The 13,820-nt window shown below is 50.5% G+C and overlaps 1 protein-coding gene across 1 annotated transcript in view; it reads right to left on the bottom strand.

Moving 5' to 3' along the window:
* Positions 1 to 13,820, bottom strand: part of LOC147736606 (equilibrative nucleobase transporter 1-like) — a 767,478-nt gene that overhangs the window by 257,029 nt on the left and 496,629 nt on the right. The window contains exon 9 of the mRNA XM_086953784.1: positions 12,461 to 12,580. Within this exon, the coding sequence (XP_086809910.1) occupies positions 12,461 to 12,580 (120 nt within the window). The remainder of the gene's footprint in view (positions 1 to 12,460; positions 12,581 to 13,820) is intronic.

Genomic DNA, 13,820 nt, shown 5'->3' with positions numbered 1-13,820 from the left:
GGGACCAAGTTCGTACTACTAGCCAGTAGTCAGAGGGTACCAGGAAGGCACCAGTTGGCCGTCACCTCGACCAGGTGAGTGGGCGACGCTAGGCTCTGCAGTCTCACGGACCAGGAGGCGTTGTCGGCGACCACGGTGGAGGTGCGAGCTGTCCCACGACGGATGTCGCTGGCGGCGTCTTGAGTGGACCAGGAGGGTCCGGGGTGCTTCTCGAAAAGATGGAAGCAAGGGCCAGTCTGGAGCAACCAGACCGGCAGTGTTGATTCTCGGATGTCGTCACAGAAGGGCACAAGCCAGCGGCTAGTGACCAGACAACGTGCTGAGCAGCGAGCAGAAGGGCCCCACGCAGATCGTGGAGATGCTGGGAGACTGCACTTCGGTGCTGGAGCGGCTCAGGGTCGGGGCTTCTCGGACCCCAGAGCACTCACCAGAGAGTTACCTCGATGGTCGTGCTGGTTTTTAAGAGCGTGCAGGTTCTGATGATGGCCGGTCCCTCGAGGTCTCGTCGCACCCACAGATCACAGCTGAGCTGATGACGTGGGTAGAGGTCAGAGGTGCCAGGGAAGCCGGTTTCTCGTCGAGCTGGGCCGTCGGATTCCTGAGGAAGGACTTACAGCAAACCGCAGAGTTCTTAGATGGTGCCCGCTGATGCAGGGTGACTACTCCTTAGTCACAAGGGAGAAATCTTGAGAAGAGTCTTGAAGTCCTTTCGTAGAAAGTATTCTTGATTCAAAGATGATCTAATTTGGAAGGGTCCCCGCTCCGGCCTTTATCCTAAAGAAAGGGGTGGGTACATGACTAGGTCCTGCCCTAAGGGTGGGACCAGGAAGGGAGGTAGTTACACCCCTCTCCCCTGCCGGACTTTCCCCAGGCCAGGGCTGTCGCCCCTGGAACTGGTTCTAACCGGCAGATGCGTAGTGAGCACCGGGGTGCCACTCCGCAGTCACCTTCTCGCAAAAGCCCTACCTACCCAGAATACACAAACCCTGTCTGGGACGGTGCGAACACCGCCCTCGACAGGAAACCCTTTGTCCAAGCGCTCCTCGCTGGAAGGACTCCCAGCAGCAGGAGGTCAGACTCGTGTCTGTGGTGGCAGCATCCATTTTGTGGAGCTGAGGCTTTCGTTAACTTTAACCGGGGTTCACAGTTACGTACATGTCGTGTCCCTCTAGAAGGGCGGAATGCTAACCTCGTCGCCAGAGTTGGTGAGAGGGCAGCATCCCGATTCGTATGACACCTTACTCGACATGTCTTGATAACGCGACACCGAAGTTACCGATATGGTACGCGTTATCATGGAACAGCCATTGGGTCTTTTCCCCGCAAGCTGCAACCGGCTCGGCTCGGGCCAGAACACAGTTCACGCGAGCCCATGCACTCTGCCTTCAGGATTGTCAAGGCCTGCCATAGGAGTGACTGATAGGGACTCGGGTGTCCATTGGAAGGTTAGATATAGAGCTACTATATCTAAAGCAAAGGGTGATTACACGACTTCGCCCCAGCTGTCATGCAGCCAGTTGTGTCAAATTTAGGAGGCCAGCCAGGGGTGGCATAATACATGCTGCAGCCCCTGGCGGCCCTGGGTACACCTATGCCCTGAGTTACAGGGTCTGATAAGGTGGCCCAGTACCAATTGGTAAATGCACCTAGGGTACATCTCGTAATTTAGAAAGAGAACAGCCAGGCTGTGGGTCTGATTGGCAGGCCCACAGCCAGAGAAAGTCGTAAACCAGTGAAACAAAAGCAAAAAATCTGGGTGATCATAGGATTGCAGACCCTACTCTCCTACATATGGTATCCAATTTCCTGCCTTCCTTGTCTGGGGGTGCAGACAGCGGCGAGGATGGGTTGCGGGATTGCTTTTGGGCCGCCTGAGTCACAACCGAGTCCGGTTTGGGGTGGCCGGTCAGGCAGGCTGGCGCGGTAATCGGGGCCTTATATTTTTTGTCTAGGCGCGGAACCACCGCAGGCACCGAGGCAGGCGTGAGCATCAACTTCTTGCCCTGTTCCCACAGAAAGTCTATAAGTGGAATAGACTTGGCCGACTTCTGGCTGTGCTCCTTGAAATCATGGAGGAAACATTCTGTTTCCGTGGATTCCACCGTCATGTGAAACCTCTTAGCGGCCCTGTCCACCAGTTTGTGGAAACCCCCAACGTCCGTCGCTTCAGACTGGCGCGGACGCGGGGATGCCGGGGTAGACGAATGGTGTGATGACGCAGCATCGGCCTCGTCGTCTCTGTGGTCCGAGTCAACGTCTTGCACTTCACCTTCCTCCAAGTCCGTCTCCTCCTGCTCGTCCTCCGAGGAGTCCTCTACCTGAGGCTGGGGCCGGGCACGAGGCTGGGGTTGGTTCCGAGGTCGGGCCTGGAGAGCGGGAGGGCGCGAGGCAGACGGTTGCGCCTGGGTGACCGGCACATGGGTTCCGCTGTCGGCATCCGGGAACCGTTGTTTATAGTCCTGCACTAGGCAGCGCAAATCGTTGACCAGGGACACGGGCAAACAGATCATCGGGGTGTTTTCCGTGCGGACACCTACGGAACGTTCCTGATACATGACTTCCTCCTGGTCCTCGTGAACGTCCGATAGGGAGGTGGCCGGATCGGGCTGGTTTTCCTCCTCGGACTCCTCACTCTGCAGTGCTACCTGCTCCTGCTCGGGCGTCAACCCCTTCGTTGGGGGAACCGAGGAAGGTGGAATTGAGTGAACGGAGACTTCGACCAATCTGGATTCCTTCCAAGATGGCGCCGGGGTCCCTTCCGACGGCGTGCGTGAAGATGGCGCGCCCGCCGTTTGGGTTGGTGACTTGAACGCTTCCGATAGTGTCGATGGCACCAAATTCTGCGGGGATAAGTGAACCGCCGACTTACTGGTGGTAGAGCCTTCAGCTTGAGATTTCTTGGGTGAAGGCGGACCTTTTGAACTTGACCTTGACTGTTTAGGTGACGATTCTTCGGTATGAGATTTCTTCGGCGAAGGCGGACCTTTTGAAGTAGACTTGGACCTCTTAGGCGACGACGACGCAGACAGTGGGGACACCGTCGATGGTCCTTTGTTTGTCTTGGACGAAGACTTCAGAGGAATCGTAGAGGAGACCGGTGCGCCTGAGGACGCAGTGGTGGTCGTTGTGGCCGTCGCGGAGGGCGACGAGGCCGTAGTGGTCGACACTGTGGTCGAGACCGAGGTGGTCCGTTTAGTAGATGGAGCGGGTTTCTTGAACCTCTGGTCGTCTCGAACAGACACGGAGGAGGTGGTGGAACGTGCCTCCGAAGGTTTCCTGTGCGCCTTCTTGGGAGGAGTGTCTGTCTCTCCAGGGGACTGCTCCCTGGGTCTCTTCTTGGAGACTTTGGAGGACACGGAGACACTACCCTCGGAAGATTCCAGAGTGTCTCGGTCCTTAAGCCTGTCGAGCCATTCGAGAAGGCGAGCCTCTCTTTCCTTTACAGTCTTCTTTGGGAAGGCTCTACACACCCTACACTTGTCAGAGACGTGGTCAGGGTACAGGCAATACAAGCACAGATCGTGCTTATCCTCCGCTTGAATCCGCTTCTTGCCGCAGGAGGAACAGGCCCTGAGAAGGGCTTTCTTTTGCGAGTCCGCCATGGATGAAGCCTTTTTATTGGATTCCGACATGGGAGACGGCAGTCGAAGATAGGATAATTATTCTTTTGAACAAAGGTACTTCCAGAGAAGTTTGAGACTTCGAAGCGAGAAAAACCTGAAGAGCTCAGGTTGGAGACTCCCTAGCACAACGTGCGGTAGAAAATCTGAGGGACTGAGGCTCCTCCCGGGAAGGTTCTAGAGGGAGGTCGGAGCTGATTGGCTAACGATGAGAGTTCGGTCCTTTTTTACATAAGGACGTGGAAAGGCCCCAAAGGGGAGGCCCTTCGGCCTATATTCTCTATGTATGTCCTTAGGACATTACTTTTTTATGTACCGGAGGCTCCCGTCTCGGCGACGGGGAATGATTCAGGCATGTGAATCTATGAAAGACACCCAAATACTGGATAAGTCAACTGTCAATAGAGCAGCATACAATGAGCTGAGAGGAGAGAAGACTGTCAATAGCGTAGCACAAAGAGGGCTCAGATGAGAGAAGACGACTGTCTACAGAGACGCACACTGAGCTAAGAGGTGAGAAGGCGACTGTCAATAGAGCAGCACATGATGAGATGAGAGAAGATCAGAAGACTGTCAACAGAGCAGCACACACGGAGCTGAGGGGAGAGAAGACGACTGTCAATAGAGAAGCACACAATGAGCTGAGAGGAGAAAAGACGACTGTCAATAGAGCAGCACATGAGCTGAGAGAAGAGAAGAAGACTGTCAACAGAGCAGCACACACTGAGCTGAGGGGAGAGAAGACGACTGTCAATAGAGAAGCACACTGAACTGAGGAGAGAGAAGACGACTGTCAATAGAACAGCACACACAGAGCATAGAGGAGAGAAGACGACTGTCAATAGAGCAGCACACTGAGCTGAGGAGAGAGAAGACGACTGTCAACAGAGCAGCGCACGATGAGCTGAGAGAAAAGAAGACGACTGTCAATAGAGCAGCACACACAGAGCAGAGAGGAGAGAAGACGACTGTCAATAGAGCAGCACACACAGAGCAGAGAGGAGAGAAGACAACTGTTAATACAGCAGCACATGATGAGCTGAAAGGAGGGAAGACGACTGTCAAAAGATCAGCACACAGATCTGATAGGAGAGAAGACGACTGTCAATAGAGCAGAACACACAGAGCTGAAAGGAGAGAAGACGACTGTCAAAAGATCAGCAAGGGGCGGTTGGGTGAAAGATCAGCAAAACCGAGCCCCGTCCTTCCCCCATGGACACAATTTAACCTGAAGACTTCTAGACATGAACATTTCCTGCTCGAGGATAGGTGGGAGGAAGGACCTCCTGGGGTTGCTAGGAGGGGGCATATGAGAATGGTATTGTATCACACCTGCTGCATTGGAAAATTCAATAAAACAAAGTTAAACAAAAAAAGAGCAGCACACTGAGCTAAGAGGAAAGAAGACGTCTGTAAATGGAGCAGCACACACTGAGCTGAGAGGAGAGAAGAGGACTGTCAATAGAGCAGCACATGATGAGCTGAGAGGAGAGAAGGCGACTGTCAATGGAGCAGCACATGATGAGCTGAGAGGAGAGAAGACGACTGTCAAAAGAGCAGCACACGATGAGCTGAGAGAAGAAAAGACGACTGTCAATAGAACAGTACAAGATGAGCTGAGAGAAGAGAAGACGACTGTCAATAGAGCAGCACACGATGAGCTGAGGGGAGAGAAGACAACTGTCAATAGAGCACCACGCACAGAGCAGAGAGGAGAGAAGACGACTGTCAATAGAGTAGCACACACAGAGCAGAGAGGAGAGAAGACGACTGCCAATGGAGCAGCACATGATGAGCTACGAGGAGAGACAGCGACTGTCAATAGAGCATCACACAATGAGCTGAAAGGACAGAAGACAACTGCCAATAGAGCAGCACATGATGGGCTGAGAAGAGAGAAGACTACTGTCAATAGAGCAGCTCATGATCAGCTGAGAGCAGAGAAGTCGACTGTCAATAGAGCAGCACATGATGAGCTGAAAGGAGAATACAACTGTCAATAGAGCAGCACACAGTGAGCTGCGGGCGAGAAGATGACTGTCAATAGAGCAGCAGATGATGAGCTTAGAGGAAAGAAGACGACTGCCAATAGAGCAGCACACACTGAGCTGAGGGGAGAGAAGACAACTGCCAATAGAGCAGCACACAATGAGCTGAGAGGAGAAAAGACGCCTGTCAAAACATCAGGACACTGAACTAAGAGGAAAGAAGACGACTGTCAATAGAGCGGCACACACAGAGTGGAGAGGAGAGAAGACGACTGTCAATAGAGCAGCACATGATGAGCTAAGAGGAGAGACGGCGACTGTCAATAGAGCATCACAAGATGAGATATAAGGACAGAAGACAACTGTCAATAGAGCAGCACACAGAGCTGAGGGGAGAGAAGACGAGTCAATAGAGCAGCACACACACAGAGCTGATGGGAGGTAAGACGACAGTCAATAGAGCAGCACATGATGAGCTGAGAGCAGAGAAGTCGACTGTCAATAGAGCAGCACACACAGAGCTGAGAGGAGAGAAGACGACGGTCAATAGAGCAGCACACACAGAGCGGAGAGGAGAGAAGACGACTGTCAATAGAGCAGCACACACCGAGCTGAGGGGAAAGAAGAAGACTGTCAATAGAGCAGCACACACAGTGCTGAGGGAAGAGATGACGACTCAATAGAGCAGCACATGATGAGCTGGGAGGAAAGACGACGACTGTCAATAGCGCAGCACATCATGAGTTGAGGGGCGAGAATACGACTCTCAATAGAGCAACAGACTGAGCCGATGGAAGTATAGACTGTCAATAGAGCAGCGCACGCACAGCTGAGAGAAGAGAAGAGAAGACGACTGTCAAAAGAGCAGCAGACACAGAGAAGAGAGGAGAGAAGACGACTGTCAAAAGAGCAGCACTCTGAGCTAAGAGGAAAAAAGACGACTATCAATAGAGAAGCACACTGAGCAGAGAGGAGAGAAGACGACTGTCAATAGAGCAGCAAATGATGAGCTGAGGGGCGAGAAGACGACTGAAAATAGAGCAGCAGACTGAGCTGATGGAAGTGTACACTGTCAATAGAGCAGCGCATGCAGATCTAAGAGGAGAGAAGACAACTGTCAATAGAGCAGCACACACAGAGCTGAGACGAGAGAATACGACTGGCACTAGAGCAGTGCACACAGAGCTGAAGACAGAAGATAACTGTCAACAGAGCAGCGCGCACACAGTCGCCTTCTCTCCTCTCAGCTCTGTGTGCGCTGCACTGTTGACAGTCGTCTTCTCTCCTCTCAGCTCTGTCAACAGAGCAGCGCACACAGAGCGGAGAGGAGAGAAGACGACTGTCAATAGAGCAGCACACGATCAGCTGAGAGGAGAAAAGACGACTGTAATAGAGAAGCACACAGAGGAGAGAAGACAACTGTCACTAGAGCAGCATACAATGAGCTGAGAGGAGAAAAGACTGTCAATAGCGTAGCACAAAGAGAGCTGAGATGAGAGAAGACGACTGTCTACAGAGACGCACACTGAGCTAACAGGTGAGAAGGAGACTGTCAATTGAGCAGCACACGATAAGCTGAGAGGAGAGAAGACGACTGTCAATAGAGCAGCACATGATGAGATGAGAGAAGATCAGAAGACTGTCAACAGAGCAGCACACACGGAGCTGAGGGGAGAGAAGACGACTGTCAATAGAGAAGCACACAATGAGCTGAGAGGAGAAAAGACGACTGTCAATAGAGCAGGGCATGCTAAGCTGAGAGGAGAGAAGACGACTGTCAATAGAGCAGCACATGATGAGCTGAGAGAAGAGAAGAAGACTGTCAACAGAGCAGCACACACTGAGCTGAGAGGAGAGAAGACAACTGTCAATAGAGCATCACATGAATAGCTGAAAGGACATAAGAGAGAAGACTACTTTCAATAGAGCAGCACATGATGAGCTGAAAGGAAAGAAGACAGCTGTCAGTAGAGCAGCACACACTGAGCTGAGGGGAGAGAAGAGAAGACGACTGCCAATAGAGCAGCACACGCAGAGCTGAGGGGAAAGAAGAAGACTGTCAATAGAGCAGCCCACACAGCGCTGAGGGAAGAGATGACGACTGTCAATAGAGCAGCACATGATGGGCTGGGAGGAAAGAAGACGACTGTCAATAGCGCAGCACATCATGAGTTGAGGGGCGAGAAGACGACTCTCAATAGAGCAACAGACTGAGCCGATGGAAGTATAGACTGTCAATAGAGCAGCGCATGCAGAGCTGAGAGGAGAGAAGAGGACTGTCAAAAGAGCAGCACTCTGAGATAAGAGGAAAAAAGACCTCAATAGAGCAGCACACGCAGAGCTGAGAGAAGAGAAGACGACTGTCAATAGAGCAGCACACTGAGCTAAGAGGAAAGAAGATGACTGTCAATAGAGCAGCGCACATAGAGCTGAGGGAAGAGAAGACGACTTTCAATAGAGCAGCACACAGAGAGCTGAGGAGAGAAGACGACTTTCTATAGAGCAGCACACACTAAGCTGAGGGGCGAGAAGACGACTGTCAATAGAGCAGCACACAATGAGCTGAGAGGAGAGAAGACGACTGTCAATAGAGCAGCACATGAGCTGAGAAGAAGAAAAGACGACTGTCAATAGAGCAGTACAAGATGAGTTGAAAGGAGAGAAGACAACTGTCAATAGAGCAGCGCACGATGAGCTAAGAGAAGAAAAGACGACTGTCAATAGAGCAGTACAAGATGAGCTGAGAGGAGAGAAGACAACTGTCAATAGAGCAGCACACACTGAGCTGAAAGGAGAGAAGACAACTGTCAACAGAGCATCACACGAATAGCTGAAAGGACATAAGAGAGAAGACGACTGCCAATAGAGCAGCACACTGAACTAAGAGGAAAGAAGACGACTGTCACTAGAGCAGCACACACCGAGCTGAGGGGAAAGAAGAAGACTGTCAATAGAGCAGCCCACACAGCGCTGAGGGAAGAGATGACGACTGTCAATAGAGCAGCACATGATGGGCTGGGAGGAAAGAAGACAACTGTCAATAGCGCAGCACATCATGAGTTGAGGGGCGAGAAGACGACTGCCAATGGAGAAGCACATGATGAGCTACGAGGAGAGACAGCGACTGTCAATAGTGCATCACACGAATAGCTGAAAGGACAGAAGACAACTGTCAATAGAGCAGCACAGGCAGAGCTGAGGACTGTTAATAGAGCAGCACACGATGAGCTGAGAGGAGAGAAGACAACTGTCAATAGAGCAGCACAGGCAGAGCTGAGAGGAAAGAAGACGACTGTCAATAGAGCAGCACAGGCAGAGCTGAGAGGATGAAGACGACTGTCAATAGAGCAGCACAGGCAGAGCTGAGAGGAAAGAAGACGACTGTCAATAGAGCAGCACAGGCAGAGCTGAGAGGAGAGAAGACAACTGTCAATAGAGCAGCACAGGCAGAGCTGAGAGGAAAGAAGACGACTGTCAATAGAGCAGCACAGGCAGAGCTGAGGACTGTCAATAGAGCAGCACACGATGAGCTGAGAGGAGAGAAGACAACTGTCAATAGAGCAGCACACGATGAGCTGAGAGGAGAGAAGACGACTGTTAATAGAGCAGCACAGGCAGAGCTGAGAGGAAAGAAGACGACTGTCAATAGAGCAGCACACGATGAGCTGAGAGGAGAGAAGACGACTGTTAATAGAGCAGCACAGGCAGAGCTGAGAGGAAAGAAGACGACTGTCAATAGAGCAGCACAGGCAGAGCTGAGAGGAGAGAAGACGACTGTCAATAGAGCAGCACAGGCAGAGCTGAGAGGAAAGAAGACGACTGTCAATAGAGCAGCACAGGCAGAGCTGAGAGGAGAGAAGACGACTGTTAATAGAGCAGCACAGGCAGAGCTGAGAGGAAAGAAGACGACTGTCAATAGAGCAGCACAGGCAGAGCTGAGAGGAGAGAAGACGACTGTCAATAGAGCAGCACAGGCAGAGCTGAGAGGAAAGAAGACGACTGTCAATAGAGCAGCACAGGCAGAGCTGAGAGGAAAGAAGACGACTGTCAATAGAGCAGCACACGCAGAGCTGAAAGGAGAGAAGACGACTGTCAATAGAGCAGCACAGGCAGAGCTGAGAGGAAAGAAGACGACTGTCAATAGAGCAGCACAGGCAGAGCTGAGAGGAAAGAAGACGACTGTCAATAGAGCAGCACAGGCAGAGCTGAGAGGAAAGAAGACGACTGTCAATAGAGCAGCACAGGCAGAGCTGAGAGGAAAGAAGACGACTGTCAATAGAGCAGCACACTCAGAGCTGAGAGGAGAGAAGACGACTGTCAATAGAGCAGCACAGGCAGAGCTGAGAGGAGAGAAGACGACTGTTAATAGAGCAGCACAGGCAGAGCTGTGGGGAGAGAAGATGACTGTCAATAGAGCGTATGTAAGTCACTTATGGGGTCACCCAGTATCCCTCAGAACCTGGGCAGTATATTTTATTATTTATTTTATTCACGAATAAGTAGACTTGGTGATTAAAAAACCTCTTTGACCCTCTTCTGTTGGTTTGGTTTTGGTTTTGTATGTATTAGTCTATGTGAATAATCTCATCTGATGCAAAATATGATGATGCACTGGCTTTAAGGGACCAGAGATATATACATGATTTAAGGTAACTAGGTACATACCCGACAGAACCTTTGTTTATATTTTAAAAAAAGACTGTCAATAGAGCAGCACACGATGAGCTGAGAGGAGAGAAGACGACTGTCAATAGAGCAGCACATGATGAGCTGAGAGGAGAGAAGAAGACTGTCAACAGAGCAGCACACACTGAGCTGAGAGGAGAGAAGACAACTGTCAATAGAGCATCACATGAATAGCTGAAAGGACATAAGAGAGAAGACTACTTTCAATAGAGCAGCACATGATGAGCTGAGAAGACTACTTTCAATAGAGCAGCACATGATGAGCTGAGAAGACTACTTTCAATAGAGCAGCACATGATGAGCTGAGAGAAAAGAAGACAGCTGTCAGTAGAGCAGCACACACAGAGCTGAGAGGAGAGAAGACGACTGTCAATAGAGCAGCACAGGCAGAGCTGAGAGGAGAGAAGACGACTGTCAATAGAGCAGCACAGGCAGAGCTGAGGACTGTCAATAGAGCAGCACAGGCAGAGCTGAGAGGAAAGAAGACGACTGTCAATAGAACAGCACACGATGAGCTGAGAGGAGAGAAGACGACTTTCAATAGAGCAGCACACGATGAGCTGAGAGGAGAGAAGACGACTTTCAATAGAGCAGCACACGATGAGCTGAGAGGAGAGAAGACGACTGTCAATAGAGCAGCACACACAGGGCTGAGAGGAGAGAAGACGACTGTCAATAGAGCAGCACACACAGAGCTGAGGAGAGAGAAGACGAATGTCAATAGAGCAGCACACACAGAGCTGAGAGGAGAGAAGACGACTGTCAATAGAGCAGCACACTGCGCTAAGAGGAAAGAAGATGACTGTCAATAGAGCAGCACACGATGAGCTGAGAGGAGAGAAGACGACTTTCAATAGAGCAGCACACGATGAGCTGAGAGGAGAGAAGACGACTTTCAATAGAGCAGCACACGATGAGCTGAGAGGAGAGAAGACGACTGTCAATAGAGCAGCACACACAGAGCTGAGAGGAGAGAAGACGACTGTCAATAGAGCAGCACACACAGAGCTGAGGAGAGAGAAGACGAATGTCAATAGAGCAGCACACGCAGAGCTGAGAGGAGAGAAGACGACTGTCAATAGAGCAGCACAGGCAGAGCTGAGAGGAGAGAAGACGAATGTCAATAGAGCAGCACAGGCAGAGCTGAGAGGAGAGAAGACGAATGTCAATAGAGCAGCACACGCAGAGCTGAGAGGAGAGAAGACGACTGTCAATAGAGCAGCACACGCAGAGCTGAGGTGAGAGAAGACGGCTGTCCATAGAGCAGCACACACAGAGCTGAGAGGAGAGAAGACGACTGTCAATAGAGCAGCACACGCAGAGCTGAGGTGAGAGAAGATGGCTGTCCATAGAGCAGCACACACAGAGCTGAGAGGAGAGAAGACGACTCATCAGAGTAGCACACTCAGAGCTGAGGGGCGAGAAGACGACTGTCAATAGAGCAGCACACGCAGAGCTGAGGTGAGAGAAGATGGCTGTCCATAGAGCAGCACAGGCAGAGCTGAGAGGAGAGAAGACGACTCATCAGAGTAGCACACACAGAGCTGAGAGGAGAGAAGACGGCTGTCAATAGAGCAGCACATAAGAGGCTGAACGGATAAATGAATGCTGTGAAACAAGCACAATGAGTGGTGCTTAGATGGGAAACTGCTCATGGATCTGAAGTGCTACCACAGAGGGGAATACTGTCAATAAGGCAGCATCTGCCACAAACAACAAATCACCTCTAAAAGGAAGAGGAATGCTGGTGCGCTGTAGATCAACTGGCCGGTGTTTCTAAAATGAAATCTGCTACAAGACATGGGCTTTAATTTGGCCTCAAGTGTTTACCAGCTGTCGCTTAAGAGCTTGGCAGAGGATTCCCAGGTGTTACCTACCGTACTGGGAGAAGGGAGTGGAGGTGGAACGGGTGGCAGAAAATTATTAATTCTAGCTATTCTTTTGCAGGGTTCTAGACGCAAGCTGTTGCCAGGATGTTAACAACAGTGATGTAGGAAGGGGGCAGAGGAATCCTGTGTGAGAGGCTGGCAACGTCAGTCCAGCTGTTACCTTAAACCACTGTGGTGGTCGGATAAAATATTTTGGATGGTAGCTGAGGTTTTGGGAGACAGGTAGAGAAGCTGTATTACAGCATGTTTAGTTTGTGGCATATACGATGATCCTTACCTTCTGTGCCTCTCTCTCTTTTCTTCCCACACTTGCTTCGGTCCATGATGAGCCCATTCCAGGGAGCACAAAAGACTCCAAAGAGCTGGGTGATTGCAAAGGCATTGGTGTACTCGCTGACTGTGGGGTGAAGAGAACAAAAGGGAGAAAGGGGGAAGAAAGGGATTGAGAATGACTATAGACCAACCCTCGCGACATGCCACACTTGCATGCATCCTACTCAACACCTGCTTGCTCACCAAATATGCCACAGAAATATGGAACCTTCTGCACGACCACACTCCGGACCTGCTCGTCCTTACAGAAACATGGCTAAACCTAACCTCTGCACCGAACATCATAAGAGCCATCCCCACTGGCTACAATACTGCCAGGCCAGACTGTCAGCACAATCCTGGAGGGTAAGTCGTCATCGTATTGAAAGATACCATCAACTGCACCCAAGACGGACAACCCCACCAGCTACATGGAACATCTCACATCCAAGACATGCATCACAGCTAACGTGTGTGTGTGTGTGGAACCCTTGTATACAGAACCCCGGATCCGGACCAATTTCACCAGCATCATCACATACTTCATCGCACTACTCTTCATCAACTCCAGCACCTTCATCATTCTCACAGACTTAACTTTCACCTAGAAGACTGCAGCAACCCAAACTATACAGCCATTCTAGAAAACTTGTAAATATCAGACTCACCTGGCACTTTACCTAACCCACCCCCACTGCCGGAAACCTATTTGACCCGATTTACTTTCAATTAACAACATCACATTCGACAAGCTAGAAACTATTTTTTTTTAAACCTTTATTTTTTGTCAATTTTAACTTTAATACCACAAATCAAGGGTACATTGGCATGCGTTTCATACAAGGCAGTAGGAAAAGAAAGACATGGAATAAAACATAGCATTGCAGAATATAGCAGTGAACGTTGATACGATTTTTACACATTGGCATCACGGGCGGAAGGCATAGACATTTATCATGTTGTGCACAATTAATCACGTCGCAGGTTAAGACTATTGAGACTGGTCATGTCGCCCCCGCAACAAAAGGAGTAAGTCCTTGACTAATAGTTCCCAGAACAGAGCAATAGTATGGTTGCAAATAACAGGCATCCTAATCTAATAGCGTGTTTACCTCACCAAGACCCCCATCATCATTGCCGCCTGTGTCATTACATGTGGGGGCTCCATCCTCCTTTCCAAGAGAGAGAAGATAGGCGGTAAGAGGACCCCAAATGTCTTTCTGTCTACAGGAGAGTGGCCGAGTTTCAGCATAAATTGCATTCTGTGCCTGGCAGTATATTATATCCTTAAGCCAATCCTTGAATTTCGGGGCTCTTCCCCGACC

This window comes from Lissotriton vulgaris, chromosome 1_2, assembly GCF_964263255.1.
Source record: "Lissotriton vulgaris chromosome 1_2, aLisVul1.2, whole genome shotgun sequence".
Classification (NCBI taxonomy): Eukaryota; Metazoa; Chordata; class Amphibia; order Caudata; family Salamandridae; genus Lissotriton; species Lissotriton vulgaris.
The sequence above is the reverse complement of the archived record's forward strand: the minus strand, read 5'-3'. Positions and strand labels throughout refer to the sequence as shown.